Source organism: Trachemys scripta, chromosome 9 (assembly GCF_013100865.1).
Source record: "Trachemys scripta elegans isolate TJP31775 chromosome 9, CAS_Tse_1.0, whole genome shotgun sequence".
NCBI lineage: Eukaryota > Metazoa > Chordata > Testudines > Emydidae > Trachemys > Trachemys scripta.
The window spans coordinates 19,707,870-19,733,180 of NC_048306.1; the positions used below are offsets into that span (position 1 = coordinate 19,707,870).

At 38.3% G+C, this 25,311-nt stretch overlaps 1 protein-coding gene across 4 annotated transcripts in view; it reads left to right on the forward strand.

Annotated features, from left to right (window-relative positions):
- Positions 1-25,311, forward strand: part of ATRX (ATRX chromatin remodeler) — a 137,069-nt gene that overhangs the window by 62,147 nt on the left and 49,611 nt on the right. For all 4 annotated transcript variants that reach the window (XR_004647076.1, XM_034781200.1, XM_034781199.1 and 1 more), the window contains 11 exons: positions 788-967; positions 4,287-4,380; positions 5,296-5,404; positions 9,605-9,784; positions 10,533-10,674; positions 10,926-11,035; positions 13,730-13,876; positions 14,122-14,299; positions 18,994-19,131; positions 19,793-19,968; positions 21,779-21,896. Coding sequence is in view for 3 of the 4 variants with exons in the window: in XM_034781200.1 (XP_034637091.1) it covers positions 788-967; positions 4,287-4,380; positions 5,296-5,404; positions 9,605-9,784; positions 10,533-10,674; positions 10,926-11,035; positions 13,730-13,876; positions 14,122-14,299; positions 18,994-19,131; positions 19,793-19,968; positions 21,779-21,896 (1,572 nt within the window). In the remaining variant the exon portion in view is untranslated. The remainder of the gene's footprint in view (positions 1-787; positions 968-4,286; positions 4,381-5,295; positions 5,405-9,604; positions 9,785-10,532; positions 10,675-10,925; positions 11,036-13,729; positions 13,877-14,121; positions 14,300-18,993; positions 19,132-19,792; positions 19,969-21,778; positions 21,897-25,311) is intronic.

Here is a 25,311-nt window from a genome sequence, read left to right on the forward strand (position 1 = left end):
GAAATTTTTTCAGTCCAAAAGTTTAGTTCAGTTCTAATCAGTAAGCATTTATAAGGCCATACTGTCCTTTACACCAGTCTGGCAATGTGTAAAGGAGCCTTAAAATTTTTACACCTGTTTTATACTCCTGGGGGAATTCACAAAGACAATGGGAACAATTCACTAAGCAGGCCGGCTGCTACATTCTGCTCTCCCTTAGCGGACATGCCTACCTCCTCAGAAACACCTCGACGCCCTGCTCGGCATGGAGGGGCATGCCGCAAGAGCAAGCGAGAGGGACAGTGTGTGTGTCTCTCTCTCTCTCTCTCTCTCTCTCAGGCATGATTGCCAAGCCCTCCCTCCCTTACCCTCCTCCCCAACAGTGCTTTACGTCTCCACTGGCTGCTCCAGGAACCCAAATTGACCTGCCTGCATTGCCGGGGAGGGGTGTGTGACCACTCTTGTAGCTTCCCTTTGCTTCCCCATCAGAGTTCATTTTTCTTCAGGGAAACAAAGAAATCTGTGGGGGACATGAATTCTGCGCACGCACAGTGATGCAGAATTTCCTCAGGAGTAAAGTATGTGAGATATGTATGACTAGAAAATAAAATTGCTTCCGTTGATAATCCATGTGATAACTGTAAAATCAAACAGTTTCCATTGCAGAGATAAAGTGGGGTGGGAAGGGGAAGTGCATATGTGCGTTCGTTCAATAACATCTTCCTGGAAATACTTAATAGATGAAATGCAACTTAAATGAGCAAATAGCTACCCATTTGAGTTCTGTGCTGACTTTTCTCTCTGACAGAGGAGAATGAAAAGGAAGATAATTCTGAATCCGATTCAGATGATGAAGAGTCTAGGAAGCCTAGATATAGACACAGACTGCTGAGACACAAGCTAAGTATGAGTGATGGAGAATCTGAGGAAGAAAAAAAGGGAAAATCTAAAGACACAAAAGAAGGCAAACGCAGAAATAGAAGGAAAGGTACAAAATTTAAATGTTTGTGTGGCAGGATGTATTTGTGATTCGATGAAATATGTTCAGTTATGTGGCGTGATGGAGCTTTCCAGTGAAGAAAAGATTTCCTGGAATTCCAAGTTGTCTTCCTCACACCTCCTCTTACACCTTCACACCATTAGTTGTTTCTTGTTTTGCAGTTGAGATTGAGGAAGTCAGTGCCATCAACTCTAAGGGAAAACAGTGTTGTTGTCATTGAATTTTTGTCATTAAGGTGGTGGTGGTGGTGGTTTTTTTTTTTTTTTTTCAAAATACTCTAATTATAATCTCTAATCATGGGACAGTGTACGCCCCATGAAATTATTTGGTAAGTTCTTGATTCATTAAATAATAATTAAAAAACCTAACTATCATTGAAACTATTTGAAAGATTTATTTAGAAGAGCAAAAGCTAGCAAATTCAAAAATAATGATGTTAACTCAAACACATTTTCTTAAAGTCCATTTAAACTAAATCAATGTATCTAAAACTAGAACAATTTGGACAGAACTCAAATTTTGAACTAGGAATTTTAAAATATATTTTTTACACACCTCCTCCTGTGCTCTTGTCCCAGACTACTGTTATCTGTTTTTGTTCATTTACTAGGTTTATTATAACACAGTGACTATTCCAGGGTAGTTTACTCTTATTTAATCCCCTCCTCTCTATTTAATCTCCCTCCCTCTCTTCCCCCCACCCCCTAAAAAATTAGGTTAATCTGGTTGAGACCTCAAATTTTAATACCAAATCAAATAGGTATAATTCAGGAAAACCCAATTTTTCCTCCTCTTCCTCACACTATATATAGGCCCTTGTATCACCAGAAAGTTCCGTCATCCTAGAGAGTTAAACTCTACATCCCTCCAAGTCTTTTTAGGTGATTCACAATGGGACGGCAGGTGGAACTCTTAAATGAAAACTTGGGTTTATTTCTCATTTTTCTTGTCTTAAAAAAGCTAAGAATGTAGCTCTTCTAGCTTTTTCTGGGTTGAGCAGCAAGGGAATGACCGTTAGTGCAGATCTCTTACATCTAATAACCATGGGACCAATGGGGACCAGCACCGCTATTGCAACTGCAAACTCCAATAACCATGGCATTTCAGAGTGTAAATGGTTTGTTTACATTGGAAGCAAATTATCCCTATTGCACAATTTGAAAGTATAGTTATATTTTTAGTGTTGCAGTAATGGTAGTATACCATACATGAGTAGTCTTCCATGTACCTAAAGATGAATTATCCTGTATTGTATTATGTTTATAGTGTTCCCCCATAAAAATTCTCATTTTTGTGTCTTCTGTGATATTATTGTAACTTTTACAGTATTTTAGCAAATAAAATGCCAGACCAAGGCATGGCCGGACCAATCTCTAGAACCCTTTGGTCATACGTCTCTTCAATTACCTCAACCCTGACCTGGAGCAGTAAAATTTCTTTCACTTCAAATAGCTCAATGACTTGGTTCTCCATTATTATACCTCTCCAATAAATTGCCTAGGGAGGTTGTGGAATCTCCATCTCTGGAGATATTTAAGAGTAGGTTAGATAAATGTCTATCAGGGATGGTCTAGACAGTATTTGGTCCTGCCATGAGGGCAGGGGACTGGACTCTATGACCTCTTGAGGTCCCTTCCAGTCCTTGAATCTATGAATAAGTACATAAAACAAACAAAAACCTAACTCACAGTTACTTATATTCTGTTATTTACTGAGTAACATTTTTTTTATTTATTGCAACATATACCATTTAGGAAGAAACTCATATAGCTTTCCAGTGTGTTCAAAATTAATCTTAAATGATAAAATAGGACTGAATAACATACCATATTTTTAGCTGCTTATAAATGTCAAACATTAAAAAATCATGAGTCAGACTCCCCAGAGTTATGAACTATAGATACTGGCTTCTTTTTGAGTCTTCATGACTTAAACGTAATGAGCTCATGATAAAATCATTAAAGATGGCAATCTGGTATAAAGAGGTGGCACACTTTGCATGAGATGGGAGAAATGAACTGAACTCTAAGCACAAAGGATTTAGATTGGCCTTTTTTTATTTCTTAGAAATTGTTGATCCTGACATTGCTTGTTGGCATTGGCAATGCTGTTATCCAAAAAATCCATAAAGAGGAGATAACAAACTAGCCCTTGCAGTGAATGTTTAGTGTGACTGAGTAAAGCAACATGTATTCGAACTTGGTCTTTGCATCAGCATATTAAATCCACACACTTCACCAACAATCACAGTTTCTCAATCTGGGTTGAGCTCTTGGTTTTCATATAAAATATTCAGATTTGTGCATGTTTTAAAACTTGGTTATGTATATCAACTTTTACTGGTGGTATGATTAATTCCATTTACAACTCCTTTCAGCTAGAAAGGTCCTAATCTGGGAGTATTTTCTACGTCACTGACTTGATTTTTGTAGTACTTATTTTAATATGAATTGGATAAATACTACATTCCACTTCCTATGCACAAAGCATGATTACAATGGCTATAAATAAGGAACTGCGCAGGGCTTGAAGGAAACACTACGATCAACCCTTGGAAGCAGTGCGGGATGGCTCTGTAGATCCTCTGTTCCTGCTCTTGCAGCTCTCGAGTAACATCTGTAACCTCTGAATACACTCTGAATCTGCATTGTCATTATCAGGGTTGGGGGACCTTGATTGGCTTCAACAGCCCTGGGAGTATTTACTTGTTTTGAATAAGTATCTATTTATGTACACCTCTTCTTCAACTACCCCCTCTCCTGTTTTAATGGGAAAAACTGTTCAACTTCCTATCCGGAGATAGCGATCGACTGGGAGAGTTTCCAGGATCGACCAGTCAATTGCGATCGACTGATTGGTGACCACTGGACTAGACCAATAAAGGAAAAGCAAATCCAAGCAAAACTGTTCAGTGAATTAAAAGGATAATAAAATATTACTGTTAATATTAGGGTTTCTAACAAAACATATTACTTACAATATACCTTTAAAAGACCTCTTTATTACCTTTTGAGTTATTTTTTTAAAATTTGCATTGGATTTTTAATATGTAGCAGTTCAAAGCCATATGTGTGACATTTCAGGCGTTTCATGCTATCTTCTCTGCTCTTTCTATTGAAACAACTATTGCTGCACTACCTTACTGAGATACTTTATTAGCTGCACACGAGGGCATTTATTGACCAAGAATGTACAAGTGCTATGAGCAACAGAAATTAATTTCAAACAAATTACAAGTACAAAGCTATATTGATATTACTTCAGGTTACAACAGACGTTATGTTGTTGTTGTTTTTTATTCTTCAAGTGAGCAGTGATGATTCAGATGACTCAGAATTTCATGAATCTGGAGTTAGTGAAGAAGTCAGCGAATCTGAAGATGAGCAACGTCCTAGAACAAGGTATAAATAAACTTTAGTTCTAGCCATCTCAGTTGAGTTTTTTTTTTTTTTTTAAACTGATTATTTGGAAGGTACAATCCTGTCACATGCCATGTCTGAAACATTTATGTGTGTTCTAAGAACCTGATCCAAAGACTGCCATTGACTTCAATGGGTTTTGGATCAGACACTAAATTTTAGTTATTCATCTTACAGAATTTCGGTATCTACAATTTAGTTTATCAAAAGCCTGGAAGTTGAGTTTAGTGTCAAAGTTGAAACTTCCTCTTTTATGTCTCAGTATAATTAGGAGAGATGAGAGATGAGACGATAAGACCATTAAAAACACTTGGTATTTTTCTAACAAGTTTGTGCAGTCAAGGAACAATGGGTTCTAATTAAGGATTGAGTTTTAGTGAGGTTATTGGAAGTTGTCTAGGATGTAATCTTATTGTTTGTGTAATGTGAAAGAGACAGTTGGAAAATAAACCACTAACATTGATACTATTTTGCTATGGAAGTGATGTGTGTACAAACCAGTTACAATATAGGTGTCACAATACTCAATACAAAACTATGATGTGGCATTTTCCTTTACCCCTTTAGAAATTATAGGACCCAGTTGGTAAACTGCAATCTACTACATTATTGCTTGATAAGGTCAATAACTCATCATCATTGCATATCTGAAAATAGTAAAGGGGTCCACATTACAGAGGAACATATTGTTTTGCATTTCTGTTAAGGAATAAACAGCTAATCTAGAAAATTGATATAATAGTGATGCTCTTCTTGTAAATAATGTTAGTCTATAGGGTGAAAAGAGAGAAATTCACCATTGTATTGAGTAGTAGAGTATTTTATAAGAGAAAAACTAAAACATTTGATCCATCACTGTTTTTCTGTTTATCAGTGAGATTTTTTTCAATTTCTCAGATCTGCTAAGAAAGCTGAGGCAGAAGAAAATCAGCGCAGTTACAAGCAGAAAAAGAAAAGACGACGCATAAAGGTTCAGGAGGATTCTTCTAGCGAAAACAATAATAAGGTACTATATAGCAGTGCCTTATATTCCGACCAAATTGTTGAAACATGATGATGACTAAGATTTTGTCACAGATATTTTTAGGGAAAGTCACGGACAGGTCATGGGCAGTAAAGAAAAATTCACAGAAGCCTGTGACCTGTCTGTGACTTTTCCTAAAAATATCCATGACAAAATGGGGAGCTCAACTTGGGGGGCGCGAGGGGGTCCCTACACTGCCCGCAGTGGCTAGGCAGCTGTGGGGTACCGCTCGGAGCTCCGGGGGCCCCCCACCACCCACGGTAGCCGGGATCTCCAAGTGCCGGGTTATCCCACAGCTTCCAGCCGCCACGAGTTGAAGTCATGGGTGTTGCTGGAAGTCATGGATTCCGTGACTTCCGCAACATCTGTGGAAGAAATCATAATCTTAATGATAACTAGATTTTGCTTTCACAAAGTGCAATTACGGAGTCTTCATTTTCTGTGTGTCTTGTGACATTTAAAATTTTTAATTCAAATATTCTCTTTATTACAATTACAAGTTTTACATTAAACTATTAGTAGGTGATTGAGTCTGCCAAAGAAGATTAAACTTCAATCGCAGATGACTGTATACCTAAACTTCTGAGGTCTTTCAAGAGTCTTTATTTTTGGCACTTGTTCTGCCTTATGAGACTTCAGTCCAAACCTAAATTACAGTATATCACAAAAAAGTTTGGTCTAAATGATCCTATTTGCTGATGGCATTCTTTATACACTACAAACTAATCCATAAGCCCAGTACTCTGGCAGCCTTCAAACTCATACTTGAGATTCTCTTCTTCTGTGACACTTCCAATATATTGCTGGTTGATAATAGGTACCAAATAGAATTACTTATATTATTAATATTCATTCCTTTATTAATTCATTCTTTATTAAAAAATATTTAAAACCTGTTACTTTTACATGCAGCTTGTTTTTGTAATCTTATTTTCCTGTCAGTGTCACTCACATCTTCTTTCCCCCATCCCTCTAATATTTCCATGCTTGCATCTTGTTTTAAACTAAATTGTAATCTGTTGGAGTTAGAGGTAGTCTCTTATGTGTTTGTACAGCCCCAGTGCATTGGGACACCATTCCTGATTTGAGCAACCTTCTGGATGCTATTCTATTGTAAACTTCACTTCTTGACTCTTTTTCCTGTTTACATGGGGTCGGAGGTGCCCACCATTCTTCGCCACGCCTTCTGGTCAGTGGCAATTGTTTGTAGGTCTTTGACTTCCAGTCCCTTTCTCTTCAAACTTCTCTTGACATTGAATCCTTGGTCTACTATGTTCTTCCGTGCTGTCTTCTTCCTCCCATGCTTTTTTTGCTGGTCATTCTTTTCCCATTTCCATTTTTATCACATCTCCAGCCAACCTCAAATAGGATGTTATTCTAATACTAACAATACATAATATAAATCTCTACACACTTGATTTTTTTGTTTTATTTATACCCTTTAGTCAGAGACCCTGTGCTGGAATGGTAGGGATATGGATTATTAAGAGATCAGTTTGAGGAGCAGTGGCAGACTTCTGTGGGGAACAGCTGTCTACAGTATGCCTGATTCTAGCCAGTGGTTTTGATCTTTTAAATGTTGAACAAGACATATATTTTGCGTTTAGACAAAATTTGAAAACACACATTAAGTAACAGTTGAACACCTTTCACTATATCTCACGATATGGTGCAATTATAGTGTCTGACTCTGAACAGTGTGGGGAAAAAATGTAAAGCAGGTGATTTAAAATCTGACTTTTTTTGGAATGTCCTCTTTATTTATGAACGCACAGATAATATATTTCTGTATATGACTACCTATAGAATAATATGTACATTTTGTTTAATCAATGGACGTTTTCAGAAAGATACAGGCATGCAGTAATAGTAAATATTCAAGATTAAGAAGGGAAACCACCAAGTATGTTTGTCTTGTGTATGCAGAAAGATCCTCAGTTTATTCAAGTGGAAAAAAATAGAAAATAAAAAAATATATATTAATTTCTTCCAGGTGCAATAGTGTAAAATAAAATATGTACTAAGCAGATTATTGAGTTTAGTATCTTTATTTAATTCACAGAAACAGAGAATTCATTAGCACACAAGTTATAATTGCTACCTATTTTAGAGGTCATCATAATCTTAGGTAAAGGAAGGGAAAAGGAATTATTCTGATGTATAGTTTGTATAGCTATCTAAGGCAGTGGTTCCCAAACTTGTTCCGACGCTTGTGCAGGGAAAGCCCCTGGCGGGCCGGGCCGGTTTGTTTACTTGCCGCGTCCACGGGTTTGGCCGATCGCGGCTCCCAGTGGCCGCGGTTCGTTGCTCCAGGCCAATGGGAGATGCTGGAAGCGGCAGCCAGTACGTCCCTCGGCCTGTGCCGCTTCCAGCAGCTCCCATTGGCCTGGAGCAGTGAACTGCGGCCAATGGGAGCTGCGATCGGCCAAACCTGCGGACGCGGCAGGTAAACAAACCGGCCCAGCCCGCCAGGGGCTTTCCCTGCACAAGCGGCGGAACAAGTTTGGGAACCACTGATTTAAGGGATAGATACAAGCTGTTAAACCATCAAAATCCGTTGAGAGAGAATCCTGGCTGTTTTTAGTAAAGTTGTTCTCCATAATTGTTGTATCAAGCAAATATTTTGTTGGGTCACAAACTTAAAAATACATTTATTATTTGAAGTTTGTCTCTTAATTTAACAGGGTATATATAACACACACTAACTCTGTATACATTTTTGTGGGAATTTACAGTAATGCCCTTATGTAGTGTTGGTTAGACTAGTTAGTAGCTATTTCAAAACTTTAAATAAACCCCTTACGACTTTCTTTCACTTTAGAAATAATGAAACTTGTGTGAATTAATGTCTGAAGAGAATAGTTTCAGCTGACATATTTTCTACTTCAGGATCCAGATATTTTTAGTTGATATCCATAATGGAGCTTTGAAAGGCTCTTTCAACTGGATTATTATTTCAGGTCTCAGTTAAACTTGTCTCAATATATTGTTTGTGAGGGGGAAAATCCAACGTTTTTGTTACATTTCTGTTTTTCAGAATATTTCCCAAGGAGTCACATTTAGAGCTCAAAGAAACATTTTTTTTTTTTTTTTTTTTTTACAGTGAACAGTCCAGTTTTCAGCCATTACAGTGAAGGAGTGAGAGAGTTCTTCCCAATTTTTGATTTCGCCTGCAGATCTCCAACCTGATGATCTATAGACATCACTTTTTTCAATCAGAATAATCCCTTTTTTCTCTAACTGCTTAACAGAGTACTCACATTTTAAACCTATAGATTGTACAGTGGAAGAATTTTTTTTTCTTTCATTGTCCTTAGACTTTCTAATAGTTGATTTTTCTGTTTTAGAAGTAGCTAGTTAACCCTGTGAATGAAGGACATTTCAGATATCAGACTTTATTTTAAAATCAGGTGTTCCTGATGATAAACTATTTGATTTAGGACATACTTAATTTCTCTTTGGTTTTTGATTTATATTCTTTCAAGCCATAAAACAGTCCATATGAACAGTAAAAACAAATACTTTAAGTAAAACAAGCCAAAACAGAACTATTTTTTCTTAAATAAGAAAACTGTTGAGTAGACTAGATAAAATTCCATTCATAGAAACTAAAACCAGCTACGTTTTGGAGTTAGGTGAAGACACACAGCTATTACTCTTAAGTAAAGGGGAATTTCTTAACCAAACTTGAAAGTGTCATTATCCACCTAACCAGTGGCAATAGCTGGAGCAAGGAGTCAACCAGGTTTTGCAGGATTTTACTGGTTATACCACATTGAATAGCAGTAATGGGGAGGAAAATGTAAGCTTCCCTTTGTGTTATCACAACTGAAATTACTGGTGGTAGAAATGGGTTTAGGTCCAGGTATCGGTATGTCTAGTTGAAAAGGAAATGAGTGCTTTTTTTCATTGTTGGCAATGTCATTTGAAAACACCACTTACCACCTTTTGTAGGTATAATTTAAAATAATGTAAGCTGTGTTTTTTAAATGTGTTAAATTGTCAACACAAGGTGCTAAAGGATCTTTCAAATTATGCTGGATAACTCAATTTGAAAACTCCTTTTTCTGTTTAGGTAAGAACTGTGTCACAAAGTTTGATCATTTGTTCAAAAGTCAGGATTATAATAGTCCTTGTGTCTCAGGTTTTATACTAATGATTAATTGTTTTGAATTGCAATAGAGTAATTCTGAGGATGAAGATGACAATGATTCAAAATCTCCTGGAAAAGGCCGGAAGAAAATACGAAAGATTCTTAAAGATGATAAGCTTAGAACAGAAACACAAAATGCACTGAAGGAGGAGGAAGAGAGAAGAAAACGTATTGCAGAAAGAGAAAGAGAGAGAGAGAAATTAAGAGAGGTATATCTCATTTATTTATTTTTACTTTTGCATGAGATATTGTTTGAAAGTTCAATTGCTGATGGTGTTTAAAGGCATAAATTTAGCTGAGGATAAGGAATTTGAAGTGTTTAAAAGGTATAGATTTGTGTAACCATTTGTAATAGGACGACAAGCCCCTTAAGGATAGTAAGGATTAGTGGTCAGGCATCTTAAAGCGCTGGTTCTCAACCTATTTTCCACTGTGGGCCACATATGCAGCTCTCTGTGTTATGTGGGCCACATCCACATAATATATGTACTACCTGTATGGCCCTGAGGATGTCGCATGGGCCACAACTCTGTGCTGATTGGGCCGCAAGTGGGCCATGGGTTGAGAACCACTGTCTTAAGGGGACACACCACAGAACAGGTGTTGACTGATCACCATCACCCTAAAAGGGACAGTCACACGATGAATCACACATTCATACTTAAACTTAAAAAGAACAGGAGTACTTGTGGCACCTTAGAGATAAGGCTCTTCTATTTAAGGTTAATGATCAATAAACAAGGAATTATTGTTTCGTGTCTCAATTGTTTAAATTATTTTTTGTGGAAACAAATCTTGAACAGAGATGTTAGGAGATAAAAGGAGCATATTGCTTAATCTTTCTTTTTGGATTTAGCAAATAGGGCCTTGCTATTTCATTGAACTTGTGTGTTTAAAAGGGCCTGAATTATTCATGTGCAAAGCATTCCTATAATACATTATATTGTTTGCTTCCAGGTGATAGAAATAGAAGATGCTTCACCTCTAAAGTGTCCGATCACAACTAAACTGGTTTTAGATGAAGATGAAGAAACCAAAGAACCTATAGTACAGGTTCACAGAAACATAGTTACCAAACTGAAACCACATCAAGTAGATGGTAAGAAAATAGAAAGAGAATTATGTTAATCAAACTTTTCTTTTTTCTTGTGCTGGCAGGGCCTACATGTTGAACTGGTGTCTTATGTACAATTACTTGGGAAATGCTGCTAACTTTGGGTTTTTATTTTATTGTGTTGGAAATATCTTAATCTGCTGATTTATATAAAAATATCTTTTCAGATAAGTTCTTTAGTAAATTTAAAATGTTCAATACTTTTTAAAGGAGCTCTTAAAAAAAATTCTCTCCAGGTGTTCAGTTCATGTGGGATTGCTGTTGTGAATCTGTGAAAAAAACAAAGAAATCTGCAGGTTCCGGATGCATTCTTGCCCATTGCATGGGTCTAGGAAAAACATTGCAGGTAAGTGGCAAAGGACTTTTGATGAGGCATGTCCTGTACTCTGGAACCCACTCCCTCAGCTGGTCTAACCAGAGGCCAAGTTTAATAGCTTTCAGGACACCGTGTAAGACCCACCCCTTCTCCTGGGCAATGGCCTGATGAGGTTGCTTAAAAAGAGGAAGTGCGTGTTGGTAGAGATTGGTCCTCTTTCCTCAAAGAGTTGAAGTTAATATATATTTGCCGTTTATAAAATATGTTCATGCACCCTGAGCTCTATCAATGTGCATATTGTACTTGCCTAAAAATAACTAAATTAGATTAAAAGCGTATGATTTGTATAAAGTTAATACAGACAGCTTCTTTGCATTCCAAAATAGTATGTAGCTAGAGGGGGATGAACACACACCTGTTATGTTCGTTTGAAACCCATATTTCTGAATTTGTTTAACATTACTCTTATTTTTCAAGTAGGCTATGTTCTCTAAAACATTCCGTCTTCAGTGTGTGTGCTATTTAAATTGATTCCTTTCTTCAGTGGCTCCTGGATTATCCCCTGGTCATGTCTGAGATACTTTTCTGTTCACTGTCAATGATTTCATTTGCGGTACTACTATAGCAGAGTTCTGTAGAGATTTAGTCCTTGTTTTCTCAAGGGGTATGAAGTTGTATTAAAGTCAGGCAACTCAGATGCAGTATAGATTTTAATATATTAAAAAAATAGTCTCATCTCCAGTGTGACGAGACTGCTGTCTTTAGAAGTAGCATCCTTTTGGAAGATATGATGCTTCTAAGAGTATCAACATTTATGGATGTCACACATGATTATTTTGTCAGTCTTAAGTCATAGGAAGTGTTATGGTTTCACATAAACCTTGAAATTGACCTTTAAGTATTTCCTAAAACAATTCCGAATTCTGAATTAGGCATAATATAACTTTTAGGCAAACCTTTAGTACCTTATACTGGACATTGCAAAATATTGGAGTCTATTAGTGACAAATGTGCTAGTTGGATCATCTGATAACTCTTTTCTTTCAGTTGATAATTATCTATTAGGAAATATTTTCACAGCAGAATGTTTCTTTTTCTCTGTCACCTATAACTGCTCACATGATTATGGAATTAATGGGTGTAACTTTCCTATAATTGGACAGAAGGCCAATAACAAACATACATTGTGTCTTTATGGGCATTCTTTGCAATCTAATCACAATTGATCCCTCTGCCCCCCCCTTTTTACAGTTATTTTTCAGTACTTCCTCTCTAACCGTTAGCTGCTTCTGTGTTCTTTTGTCCTCCACTTATTTCCATTGTAAGAAGTAGATTTAAGACAGGTTTTAAGAGATTTTCTATAATACCTTGAAATAACAATAAGATGAAAGTCAAGTAAAATGAGTGGCCAAAGTCTCCAGGATGGCTTAAATTACCAATTTCTATGGGCACTCTTTCCTTTCACATTTGAATATTTTTAGCATAAGATGTTAACAACAACTCTCACCTTAATAAGAGCAGGTCTACTAGTTCTCCCCCTGGTGATGGCATGCAGCATAGTTCCAAGGGCTAAAAGCAGTTTAGTGTCCGTTGAACGTTGCATATTTGCAGCACAGTCCTGAAGTTTGGAATGAACTGTTACATGGTGTACAGAACTGGTCACCATACTGAAGGAATTGTTAACTTGGAAAGCACGTAATGCAAGATTGGTGCCAAGTTTCAAGAAACTCCAATCTTTCCATATAAGTAATTTAAGGAGTGGGCTTATTCTCACTAGTAAAAAAAGGAGGCTCAAACACAGGGGCTGTCCCTAGGGAGGTGCGGAGCCTGGGACAACCCCCCCTACTCCGCTCCAGGCCCCGTCCCCACTCCATCCCTTCCCCCAATCCTCCATCCTGCCCTGCCTCTTCCCGCCCCTGTCCCGCCTTTTTCCAGTTTCCAGACCCACCCCACCCCCGCGACGCCAGGAGCTAGCAAAGCGGGGCGGGCTGGAGCCGCTGCTGCCGCTTCCTGCCAGGGAGTGCGGGCCTGACCCCCGCTGTCGGCGCCAGGCCCCTCGCTAACCCCCTGGGCCAGCCTAGCCCCCCGCACCATAACCCTACCTTCTCCCGGGCCGGCCTAGCACCCCCTGCACAACATGCACACAGAGCCTAGGGTATGGTGATTCGGGGCAGCCACTGCGGAGCCCCCCAAGTGTGGGGCCCAAGGTGGCTGCCCCGATTTGCCATACCCTAGGGATGGCTCTGCTCAAACATGACCTAATAGAAACTTGAAAAATTACAAAAATGATTAATGAAATTGTGAGAGGATTTTTATGCTCGTGAAATGGATCAGCTACTTGGAGACGACATCCAAAATTGGGAAGCTGTGCATAAATTAAGAACTTTGGCAGACCAGTTTCACACAGAGTAATAGATGTATGGCATAAGTTAACCAGAGAAGGAAATTTGAGACATACAAAGTTCCAGAGACAGTTAGACTTGATCTTGAAAATGAGAGGATTGAAGGAGATCATTTAAAGCAGAAAAGTGAGTTGTTTAACTACTACTCCCCAAAAAAGGGTGAGGCTGTTTGGTTAGAAAGATTGTTGTTTGTAAACTTTATGCGTTATTTGGAGAAAACTAGACATGGATGTGTGTGTAATGATGGTGGTTCTGTGTGCAACTTTTTTTTCCCCTTAAGTATTCTCATACTAAGTAATAGTTTGCTTGGTTCCCTTTACAGGTAGTGAGTTTTCTCCATACAGTTCTGTTGTGTGATAAACTGGATTTCAGCACAGCTCTCGTGGTGTGTCCTCTGAACACTGCCTTGAACTGGCTGAATGAGTTTGAAAAATGGCAAGAAGGTTTAGAAGATGATGAGAAACTAGAGGTATTTAATTTTTAAGAATTTTTTTTTTAAAGTCCCCTTATATAGCTGAACAGTTTGAGTAATTATGATAAACTTACACCATTCGAAATACACACTAGAGATTGTGTTTTATGTATACAGAAAATTTACTTGTACTGATGTAGTAAGTGTGATCTAGGTATGTAAAAGTTGTGTAGCACTCTGCAAGGCTCCTGTTTTGTCTTTGTTAAAAGTAGAGTACAACATCCAGTATTCTCTTTCAAAAGGTCTCTGAACTAGCAACTGTAAAACGCCCTCAAGAAAGATCCTATATGCTGCAGCGATGGCAGGAAGATGGAGGAGTTATGATCATAGGCTATGAGATGTACCGTAATCTTGCACAAGGCAGGAATGTCAAAAGTAGAAAACTTAAGGAAATATTTAACAAGGCTCTGGTTGATCCAGGTAAGTGAAGGTTGTTAATGTAAGGACTCAAAGTAGCAATTAAGCTGCCCTTTTAAGGGGATGGGCTGAATTTAGAACTCTAGCAAGTTGAAAATGTTTTTGTATTTTTCTTTTTAAATATACTTTTAGGAAAATCATTTAATGATGTATAAATGAACCCACTAAGCTATTTTATTTACAGTTAACTTAGTTTCTGCGTGGGTGATTTCTATAACATAGCTATCTTACATAAATTTGCAGTTATGACTTAGAGTATTTTAAGTTAGGACTCTCTTACGGATATGAATGAGATGTACCCATATGAAAAAAGATACTAGGTACAAGAAATATGTTGATGACCTTTCCTCATCTGTTAAATATCCCTTTTGGTCAACCTTGTTTTTTCTTCAAGTGATTGCTCATGTCCGTTCCAGTGCAGGTGTGTGTACATCCTGAGCACAGTCGCCAGAAATTTTTTCTTCAGTAGTATCCATCAGGTCGGCTCTGGTGACCTCTGGTGCTACGTGTCCATTGCGCCGGTATAAAGGGCCCTGCCAACCCCACTCCCCCTCGGTTCCTTCTTACCACCCATGACAGTTGCTCGAACTGTTCCCCTCGCTCTTGCAAGTTCTCAGTGGACTTTGTCTTCTCTGTGTTTTGTACATAGTTCTCAGTATTTGCTAGTTGATTGCCAGTGTTGATAGTTAGTTACTTCTTGGTAGTTAGTTTAGTTCAGTTCTCTCTGTTTAGCATCCGCTCTCAGTACCGAGGCATGCCTTGGTCACCAGGCTTCAAGCTTTGTGCTTCTTGAAACTAGGCTATGCCCCTGAGTGACCTGCACTCCAGTTGTCTTAAGTGCTTGAGCTCATATTGGGGACTTCTGCAAAATTTGCAGAGACTTTAAGCCCCATACCAAAAAGGATGGGGAGGCTAGACTGAAGTCCCTGCTAATGGAAGCAGAGCTGAGACCCTCCTTGGAACTGTGCCATTAGGATTTGGCACCGAGTAACTGAGCGTCAGGAGTCACAGCACCATTTGTCATCTCCAGTGCCAAGGAAGAAACAGAAGAAGCTGCTGACCAAGAGAGGACATTCTCCAACCCCAAGGATGGCCAGACATGGAGACCAGAGCGGAATGTGACCTGTATCAGGTCACTTCTTGGCTCTGGCAGCTCGGTTAATGCTTTGATACCGGCCCCTATGTGAGCTCTGTTGAGTCTGGTACCAGCCGAACTGTCAGCACTGGCAGGTCAGCATGGTGCCGGGACTATTGCGATGCTGTCCACGCTTGAGGCTTTAGCTTTGGCCAGAAACTTGCTCTCGCTGTTGGTACCAGAGTCACAGACAATACAAGAGTCGGTGGCATTGGTGCTGGCGGGTGGAAGGGAGCATGTGGCCATTGGTTACCATTTGGTACTGGGGCCTTCAGTGCCATCTAAAGGGAAACTGGCCATGTTGGCTCAGTCCTCGTCTTCCCCACCCCGGCACTGGTCACCGGCACCAATGAGAACCACTCCTCCATGGTCGCCATGCAGAGACAACTCCTCCAACAATTTTAAATGAATGGGTAACACAAGAGATTTTAAAAAAGGGCAAGGAGGATCTAGTTCAAAAACCTAAAACAGGGTGAAAAGATATTTAAAGACATACTGACGAAACTTATATGCATCACAAAACTAAGTGATTGGGCAACAAAATGGCAAATGAATTTTAATGTGGATAAATGTAAAGTAATGCACATTGGAAAAAATAACCCCAACTATACATACAATATGATGGGGGCTAATTTAGCTACAACAAGTCAGGAAAAAGATCTTGGAGTCATCGTGGATAGTTCTCTGAAAATGTCCATGCAGTGTGCAGAGGCGCTCAAAAAAGCAAACAGGATGTTAAGAATCATTAAAAGGGATAGAGAATAAGACTGAGAATATATTAGTGCCCTTATATAAATCGATGGTACGCCCTCATCTCGAATACTGTGTACAGATGTGGTCTCCACATCTCAAAAAAGATATACTGGCACTAGAAAAGGTTCAGAAAAGGGCAACTAAAATGATTAAGGGTTTGGAATGGGTCCCATATGAGGAGAGATTAAAGAGGCTAGGACTCTTCAGCTTGGAAAAGAGGAGACTAAGGGGAGATATGATAGAGGTATATAAAATCATGAGTGATGTAGAGAAAGTGGATAAGGAAAAGTTATTTACTTATTCCCATAATACGAGAACTAGGGGTCATCAAATGAAACTAATAGGCAGCAGGTTTAAAACAAATAAAAGGAAGTTCTTTTTCACGCAGCGCACAGTCAACTTGTGGAACTCCTTACTTGAGGAGGTTGTGAAGGCTAGAACTATAACAGAGTTTAAAAGAGAACTGGATAAATTCATGGTGGTTAAGTCCATTAATGGTTATTAGCCAGGACGGGTAAGGAATGGTGTCCCTAGCCTCTGTCTGTCAGAGGGTGGAGATGGATGTCAGGAGAGAGAGATCACATTGCCTGTTAGGTTCACTCCCTCTGGGGCACCTGGCATTGGCCACTGTCGGTAGACAGGATACTGGGCTATAAGGACCTTTGGTCTGACTCGGTATGGCCTTTTTTATGTTCTTATCTCCAGTGGTTTGATTAATGTGCAACTCTACTAATTGGGAAGCTCAGATCCCTGGATGCTTTTTTTCTGAGTAGGGAAATTAAAAATTAAGGAAAAATCAGTATCTGTGGGAGGGAAGAAGTCAACAACAAACTAGATATTTTGAGCGGGTTGGGAGTCTGGAAAGCTGCAGCTGCCTGAAGTGGAGAGCCATGGCAAAACTGTTTACCTAATAAGTAATCTCCCTGCTACAGACAGGATTGCCTTGGCTTCTCTGTTTCATGCAGTAGGGTGGCCACTGAAGTATAACAAGAGTGAAGAAAAGTTGTGAACTCTCTTTAGCTGAAGCTAAGGCAAAGATATGGATCTTACCTTGAGTTATGGGCTAGTTAATAAAAGATGGTCTGTGGATGTCATGTTTTATCCTTATTAAGAATAGTGGCATTGTCTTTGAGTGTAGCTGACCTACACCACTCTTCTGATGACTAGACCCTAAATAGTTCTTGGCTTTCTGATGGCTCATTGTATTCTGCCTTGTCTCCAGCTCCATCATGTCCAAACTCATGTCCTTGTTCTGGGTTGGTCCTTCACAGCAGCATGGGAAAAATTAATGGATGATCAAATGACAATGACCACAAAGCAAGAAAAATGAATTTTAAATTCTACGTCTTTGGCTTCATGAAGGTGCATTGGGCAAAATGCATTTAGTCACAAAGGAGTTGCCAGCTTATTCTTACTGATGAGGAAAGCGTGGTCTTGTGACTAAAACACATGATTAGTAGCCCCGAGATCTGTCTCTATTTGATTTTGGATTTCTTTGTGCCTCAGTTTTCTCCATTTGTAAAGCACTTTGAGATTCTTTAATGGAAAATACAATATAAATGCATTGTGTTATTTAATAGGTACACCTTGAGTTATGGGTCTCTGATCCCAGCATTAGCTTCTAGGAGAATGAGGAGCTATTCTACAATGGCCTAGATTAGACATGCATATTTGTCATGAAAAAGTACTAGTCTAAGCACAAAACCTAGTTATTTGGCTTTGACTGTGATAATGAAAGAAACAAATTGTATGTTACTTGTTAGAAAAGACTACTTATCGTGGATTAATGGGCAGGTAGAATTTTGCAAAGCTGTACTGGAAACACACTCTCTTTATGTGGGATTGATCAGGCGGCTGGCTTCCTAAAAGAAGTTTTCATATTTTTTTCTCTCTTGCTATCTTGGCATCTGAATTTGTAGTGGTAGTTGTAAATTTAAATCTTAAGAATTTTTGTGTAAGTTAAATATCAAGAAGTGATTGAGATGTCTTGGCATTAAACCCAATAAAAATGAAGTTGTTGCTTTGCTTGAAATTATGAAATTAGTGTAAAAAAATGTTTGGGGGGAACTTTGAGCTGGGCCTTTGATATTATTTGACATCAAATAAAATTTGCCTTTTACCAGTGGGCAGATCAGGCTTACCACTTGGGTAACTTTCATCAGGCTTTCAGCTCTATCTGTTAAGTAGGATATTGCATACTGCTCTGTTGTCTTCATACAGAATGTTACTGTTGGACTTTGGTTCTCTTCATAACTTCTTATCAGTCACCAATAGATGGCAGTGTAACGTGACTTTTAAAAATGTGTGCTTATGAAATTTGACAGAGAAAACTTGCATTACTAAGATACATTTTACAGTGGTGGTGTTGCCATGTCGATTCCAGGATATTCGAGAAACCAGGTGGGTGAGATAATACCTTTTATTGGACCAGCTTCTGTTGCTGAAAGAGACAAGCTTTTGAGCTACCCAGAGCTCTTCCTCAGGTTCAATAAAACGTATTCCCTCACTCATCTTGTCTCTATACTGTATGTTTAGACATTTTTAATAGGAATGTACTGTAAAACTTTTTCCTTAATCCTACCCACTAATACATTGTGCACTATGCTATGTATCTTGGAAAAATCAACTACTGTGAATGCATTTGCAAGCCAAGAGTATGGGCTTTAATGCCCTTAAATCTAGAGAGCTTTATTTAAAAAGAGCATATGGTTGCCTGTTAATAGAGTAAATTCAGACTCTTGTACAGCCAGTGTCCTAGTGGTTACAGAAAATAAAGTTCATTGCATTAGACATCTTGATTTTCTTCTAGGCCCTGACTTTGTTATATGTGATGAAGGGCACATATTAAAAAATGAAGCTTCTGCTGTTTCTAAGGCTATGAATTCTATACGATCCAGGAGGAGGATAATTCTTACAGGAACACCACTGCAGAATAATCTTATAGAATGTAAGTAAATGCTTCTATAGTCAGTGCAGAAAACATTTCCTTCAATACATTTCTGCCAGTATAGTAATATATTATTATAAATGTATTTAGTTTTGAAGTAGGAGAAAATAATGTGTTCCTGGTGGTACCAGATCACACTTTACAGCGATTAGAATAATTTTCATTACTTTTTAGTTTACTTTCTGGATAAGTGTGTTAGCATGTAAAGCAGTTTACATCTCTAAGTCACTCTTGGAAGTCTAGTTAATTTAGAATGAAATCGCCCAGTAATGCGTGCCTCTACTGACTGCCATAATTTTGTTTTCAACTATTACAAAACCTACTATAAATATAATTTTGCTATATCATTGCTTCCCTGCATATTTAAGCCCACAGGCAGTAAGACATTCCAGATAAGTCTTACATCAGATCGACATTTATGCCAAGTTTTCAAAAATGATTAATACTTTCTGAAAATCTAAGTACTTAAGTGCCTAAATATGGGTGGTAGGTGTTTAACTTTAAGGACTCATTTGGGAAAAATTTGGCCTTAAATTACCTTGCTTAACAGAAAAGTGTTTATGAAAGGTGTACACACATCCATTCTCTTCTTTTCTTAAAACAAACCTTTCCATAGGAACTATTTAATTTTAAAGAATTGGAGTTGATCTTTCTCTTCCAGATCACTGCATGGTTAATTTTATCAAGGAAAATTTGCTTGGATCAATTAAGGAATTCAGAAATCGGTTTATAAATCCAATCCAGAATGGTCAGTGTGCAGACTCCACCATGGTAGATGTTAGGGTAATGAAGAAGCGTGCCCACATACTGTATGAGATGCTAGCTGGATGTGTTCAGGTATGGAAATAGTTTACCACCACGTTAACTCAAGTAATTTAATATTATAGTAATCTACTTTCCTTTGAATTAAAAAATATTATGGTCTGGGTCCTCTAAATTTGCATCTACAATTGCTACATACATTGTCCAGTAATCTCATTATCATTTTGACTCAATGTTACTTTTCATAACTAGTTTGAATTGTAAATAATTCAGAAATCCCATATAAACAGAAAATCTTGTAAAAGCTTTACAGTCTTTACAAACCCTGTCAGTGTATCTTAGGCAGGACACATACAACTTGGAGAATTGTTTTCCTGACTTACTGGACAAGTAATTTATATTATAGGGTAGGATATCAGTACTTCAGTTTTGAAATATTCTGAATTTAAACTTAAAAAACCAGCCTGCCTTTTACTGTTTCCTAAAATGTATGGTAAGATGGTGGGCCATGGAGAACTGTCTAACTGTTGAAGCTGGCTCCCCTGTTTCCATTTGAGAGAATCAAAACAGATGGAAGTGTGGGGCCGGGGAGATGAAGACTGATAAACTTTTTTTAAAAGGACGAAACACCTGTTGCCCGAAAGACAACTAAAAATACATAAATCCTTTCCCAATACACCTCTACCCCGATATAACGCGACCCGATATAACACAAATTTGGATATAATGTGGTAAAGCAGTGCTCCAGGAGGGCAGGGCTGCACACTCTGCCAGATCAAAGCAAGTTCAATATAACACGGTTTCACCTACAACGTGGTACGATTTTTTGGCTCCCGAGGACAGCGTTATATCGGGGTACAGGTGTATTACTTTTTCATGTTTAGGCAGTTGCTAGCATTGCCACAGAGATGTTATAAATGATTGTGAAGGGGCGTGATGGTGAACCATGTGGTCATAAATAGGAAAGGGGGCTGGTACATCAGGCAGTGTCTCTGTTTATTTAAAAAAAAAAAAAAAAAAGTCCACACTGGAAATTTTTTGGTATCTCCTGCACCAGTACATCTGAAAATGGAAAGCCACTGGAACGTACACGGTAGCAAGAGGGGCCTGACCCTGAAGCTAAATATACAGTAGTACAGTACTGGAAAACCAGCCATTCCCACTGAGCTGTCCTGCTCATATCAGAAAGAAGGAAGGCAGCAACTATGAAAATCTTAATACATAAATAATGTAATACTTAAGCATTATTAGATGTCCTAAGCTAGTCCCTGGGTCCAACAAACTTCTCTTGGTTTGCCACAAAGGAATTAACCCTGTGACAAACCGTGGGGAGTTTGTCAGCCCCCAAACTGTCAACACCTACCATTTTGAGGGTGAGGAGGCAGATGAAGAGAAGCAGAGACTGTAGGCAAGTGAATGAGGAAAGGGATTAGAAATAGCATTGCCAAACAAGCATTCAAAAATCATGAATCACACTCACCTTCCAAAATCATGTGTGACTTTCCTGTGGAGTCACAATCCGTGTCCATATACAAACATTGTCATTTGGGTCTCGTTCACCCAGACCTGAAGAAGGGTAACTATGCTGAAGAGAAGCAGTCACTGGCAACAACTATTGAAACTGCATTTGACACAGCAGAGACTTAAAATGTGTGCATAGAGGAGCTAGCTGCACTAGATTAAATGGTCCTGGGCAGATGGGCTGGTATAATTAGCTTTCATTGTGTATTATACTTTTTTCTCTGTGGTTAGAAAACATCCTAGAGATGGCTTGTGTGGTACATTTTGTCTTTTAAGGTGCCAAAGGTTTTTAAACTCTGAGTAAGAATCCATTTGCTTTATACACACTTATCTGTTTGACTAACATCCTTTTGTAAAATTACAGAGGAAAGATTACACAGCATTAACAAAGTTCCTGCCACCAAAATATGAATATGTTCTAGCAGTTAGAATGACATCAATTCAGTGTAAGCTGTATCAGTACTACTTGGATCACTTGACAGGTAGGTAACTAAAGTACACTTAGGTAATGTGATTAATCATCATTTAATCATTTTTTCCATGTTTTCATAACACGCTACAAATGGTCCCTTTCGGTTTGCCGTAGAAGTCCACTTTGGCGCTAATGGTTACATATAACTAAATATTTACTGAAGAATACGAATACTTACATTTCTTGTTTGTGGTTCATTACTCCTTTCCTTTCTCTTCATCCCCAAAAATATAATTTAAGTAATTCATACATTGTGGACTAATTACTGGTACTCTTTAAGCAAACATGTTATTTCAAATGGACTTTGGATTATTACACAAGTCTCTTACATCTGGAGCCCCACATTTATTTCCAGAGGAAATTAGTTGATTTGATTGCATCCTAGACCTGGTTTGTCCCTTACATTGTGCCAGCTACCACAAAGATTGGCACGAGGGCAACTCAGAATTGAAGTGCAGTGACACAAGTGTATTTCAGAATCTTTCAGCGTGCCTTTGTTTGTTAATCTTTCAAGTTATTCATTTGCAAACATGAGATGGAGTTCCCCCCCTCTATCTCATTCCACATCCCACTGGTCTGGTAGTGAAAAGACTTAAGTTTGTCATCAGATTTCCTTGATGTCTCAGGATCAGTCTGCCTTTCTAATTTTTTACTCCTTTAGTATTTTAGAAGCAACAAGGCCATACACAAACTTGTTGAATTTAAAAAAATCTTACAGCTTGAGCAAAGGCATGTTCAAATGCTGTGAACTGCTGTGCTCTTGACTCTAAAATGTTGGTGGTTTTCTTGGGGCTTGCAGTTCAGCATCTTGTAAGACCTGCAAGTGTCAGCAGCACTTTTAAAGTGATAGTGTCGTATTTACCATCAATAATGGTAACTCAAGAAGCTAGCAAAGGCCTTATGTACTCAGTGGCACAATTGGACCAAATTCCACAGCAGCAGCTCTAAAGTTCTATAGCAACAATCCCTAACTGTGTAGCAACACTAATTTATTTTATGATGCTGAAATATCCTTCATGTTAAATTCTATAGTTGCAGAATACATGGGGTCATGATGATGATAATCATATTTTTATCTAATGAATAACCTAGCATACATTTGCTTTTTAGAACTGCTACTAAATTAGTCCATCATGCAAATGTACTAACTCAATCTTTTTAGCATTGGACAGGCTGAAGTATGTGGCACAGTTTAAATTGATCGTATATACCTGCTGCAGTGACTGTTCATGATTTTTTTTGCTGTTGCAGTTACCCTCCCAAGTTTAATTCAAGAAAAGGATGATAAAAGATTAATTGCATTTTGTATCGAACTGTGATTTATCGCAGATGTTCAACTTGGATATGATATTCACAGTGTTCTCCTACTTGCTTGGATTATAGTTGGGTGTAGTTTGTGGTGTCTTAGCTAAATTGCCGGCTAGGTTCTCTTCTTCAAACTTTGTGTGGGCTGTTTCCTTTATTTCAGTTAAGATGCTAATCTAAATAGTCATCAAGGACCAGTGTTGGTAATTTCATTTATTAAAATTGCAGGTCTGAAAACCAAAAGCTATTTTACAGTTTGTTTTTTTTAAATAAGGACTAAAACCTTTATTTAAAAAACATACCTACATGAGTATGTTTCAAAGCAGAACACACACAGTGTTTTGATAGTCTTGTAGAGCTCATCACTAATCAACCCTATAACTTAGTCTATTCTGTATTAACAAATTTATTTGGGCATAAGCTTTCGTGTATTTATATAGGTGAGAGCCAATACAGAATAGAGGCTTCAGAGTGGTAGCCGTGTTAGTCTGTATTGGCAAAAACAACAAGGAGTCCTTGTGGCACCTTAGAGTCTAACAAATTTATTTGGGCATAAGCTTTCATGGGCTAAAACCCACTTCATCAGATGCATGGAGTGAAAAATACAGTAAGCAGTATATGTATTACAGCACATGAAAAGATGGGAGTTGCCTTACCAAGTGGGGGGTCAGCATCATCAAGGATTTACAACGTATCCTGAAGGAGATCCCTCACTCTCACAGATCTTGGGAGACAGGCCAGTCCTCACTTACAGATAGCCCCCCAACCTGAAGCAAATACTCACCAGCAACTACACACCACACAACAAAAACACTAACCCAGGAACCAATTCCTGCAACAAAACCCGTTGCCAACTCTGTCACATATCTATTCAAGGGACACCATCCTAGGACCTAACTACATCAGCCACAACATCAGGGGCTCATTCACCTGCACATCTACCAATGTGATATATGCCAGCGATGCCCCTCTGCCATGTACATTGGCCAAACCGGACAGTCTCTATGCAAAAGAATAAATGGACACAAATCAGATATCAAGAATTGTGACATTCAAAAACCAGTAGGAGAATGCTTCAATCTCCCTGGACACTCAATAACAGAATTAAAAGTGACAATTCTTCAACAAAAAAACTTCAAAAACAGACTTCAACGAGAAACTGCAAAACTGGAATGAATTTGCAAACTGGACACTATCAGAATAGGCCCAAATAAAGACTGGGAGTGGATGAGTCACTACAAAAAGGAATTTTCCCTCTGCTGATACTCACACCTTGTCAACTGTTGGGAATGGGCAACGTTCACCTTGATTGCACTGGCCTTGTTAGCACTACAAAAGTAATTTTCCCTCTGATATTCACCCCTTCTTGTCAACTGTTGAGAATATGCCACTTCCACCTTAATTGAATTGACCTCGTTAGCACTGACCCCCACTTGGTAAGGCAACTCCCATCTTTTCATATGCTGTAATATATATACAACCTACTGTATTTTTCACTCCATGCATCTGATGAAGTGGGTTTTAGCCCATGAAAGCTTATGCCCAAATAAATTTGTTAGACTCTAAGGTGCCACAAGGACTCCTTGTTGTTTTTGCCAATACAGACTAATACGGCTACCACTCTGAAGCCTCTATTCTGTATTGGCTCTCACCTATATAAATACACTGAAGGAAAATATATTTGTATTCTGTCTGTTACTACAGCATTCCAAAAGTTATCCATGTGCTAAAAAATAAGTCAGCTGTAAGTTTCATTGAAATAGCTTAGTAGGTGAAAACACCCTGCTTCCTCATAACAACTATTTTCTATCAAAGCAATAGAAGTAGTTTTGCGAATTCTTCAAAACTTTTGCTGGCTTCTTATACATGTTTGTCTGCTGAAATTTGTTAATATCCATCCATATTGCTATCTTCTAAGCCATTTGACTGGTCCCTAAGTTAAGAGCCACTCTCTGCATTTGGTATTCCAGCAGTTTCAACTAAGCAAAGTACCTTTTGATTTGTATTAGTTAAATATCTGAAAAACTAATCCTTCTACTGAGGGTGAAGTTCCAGTAGAAGAAATTTCTTTTTACCTGCAAATACAAATAAAAGTCAAAAGTTCAGTGTTTTGTTGAAGT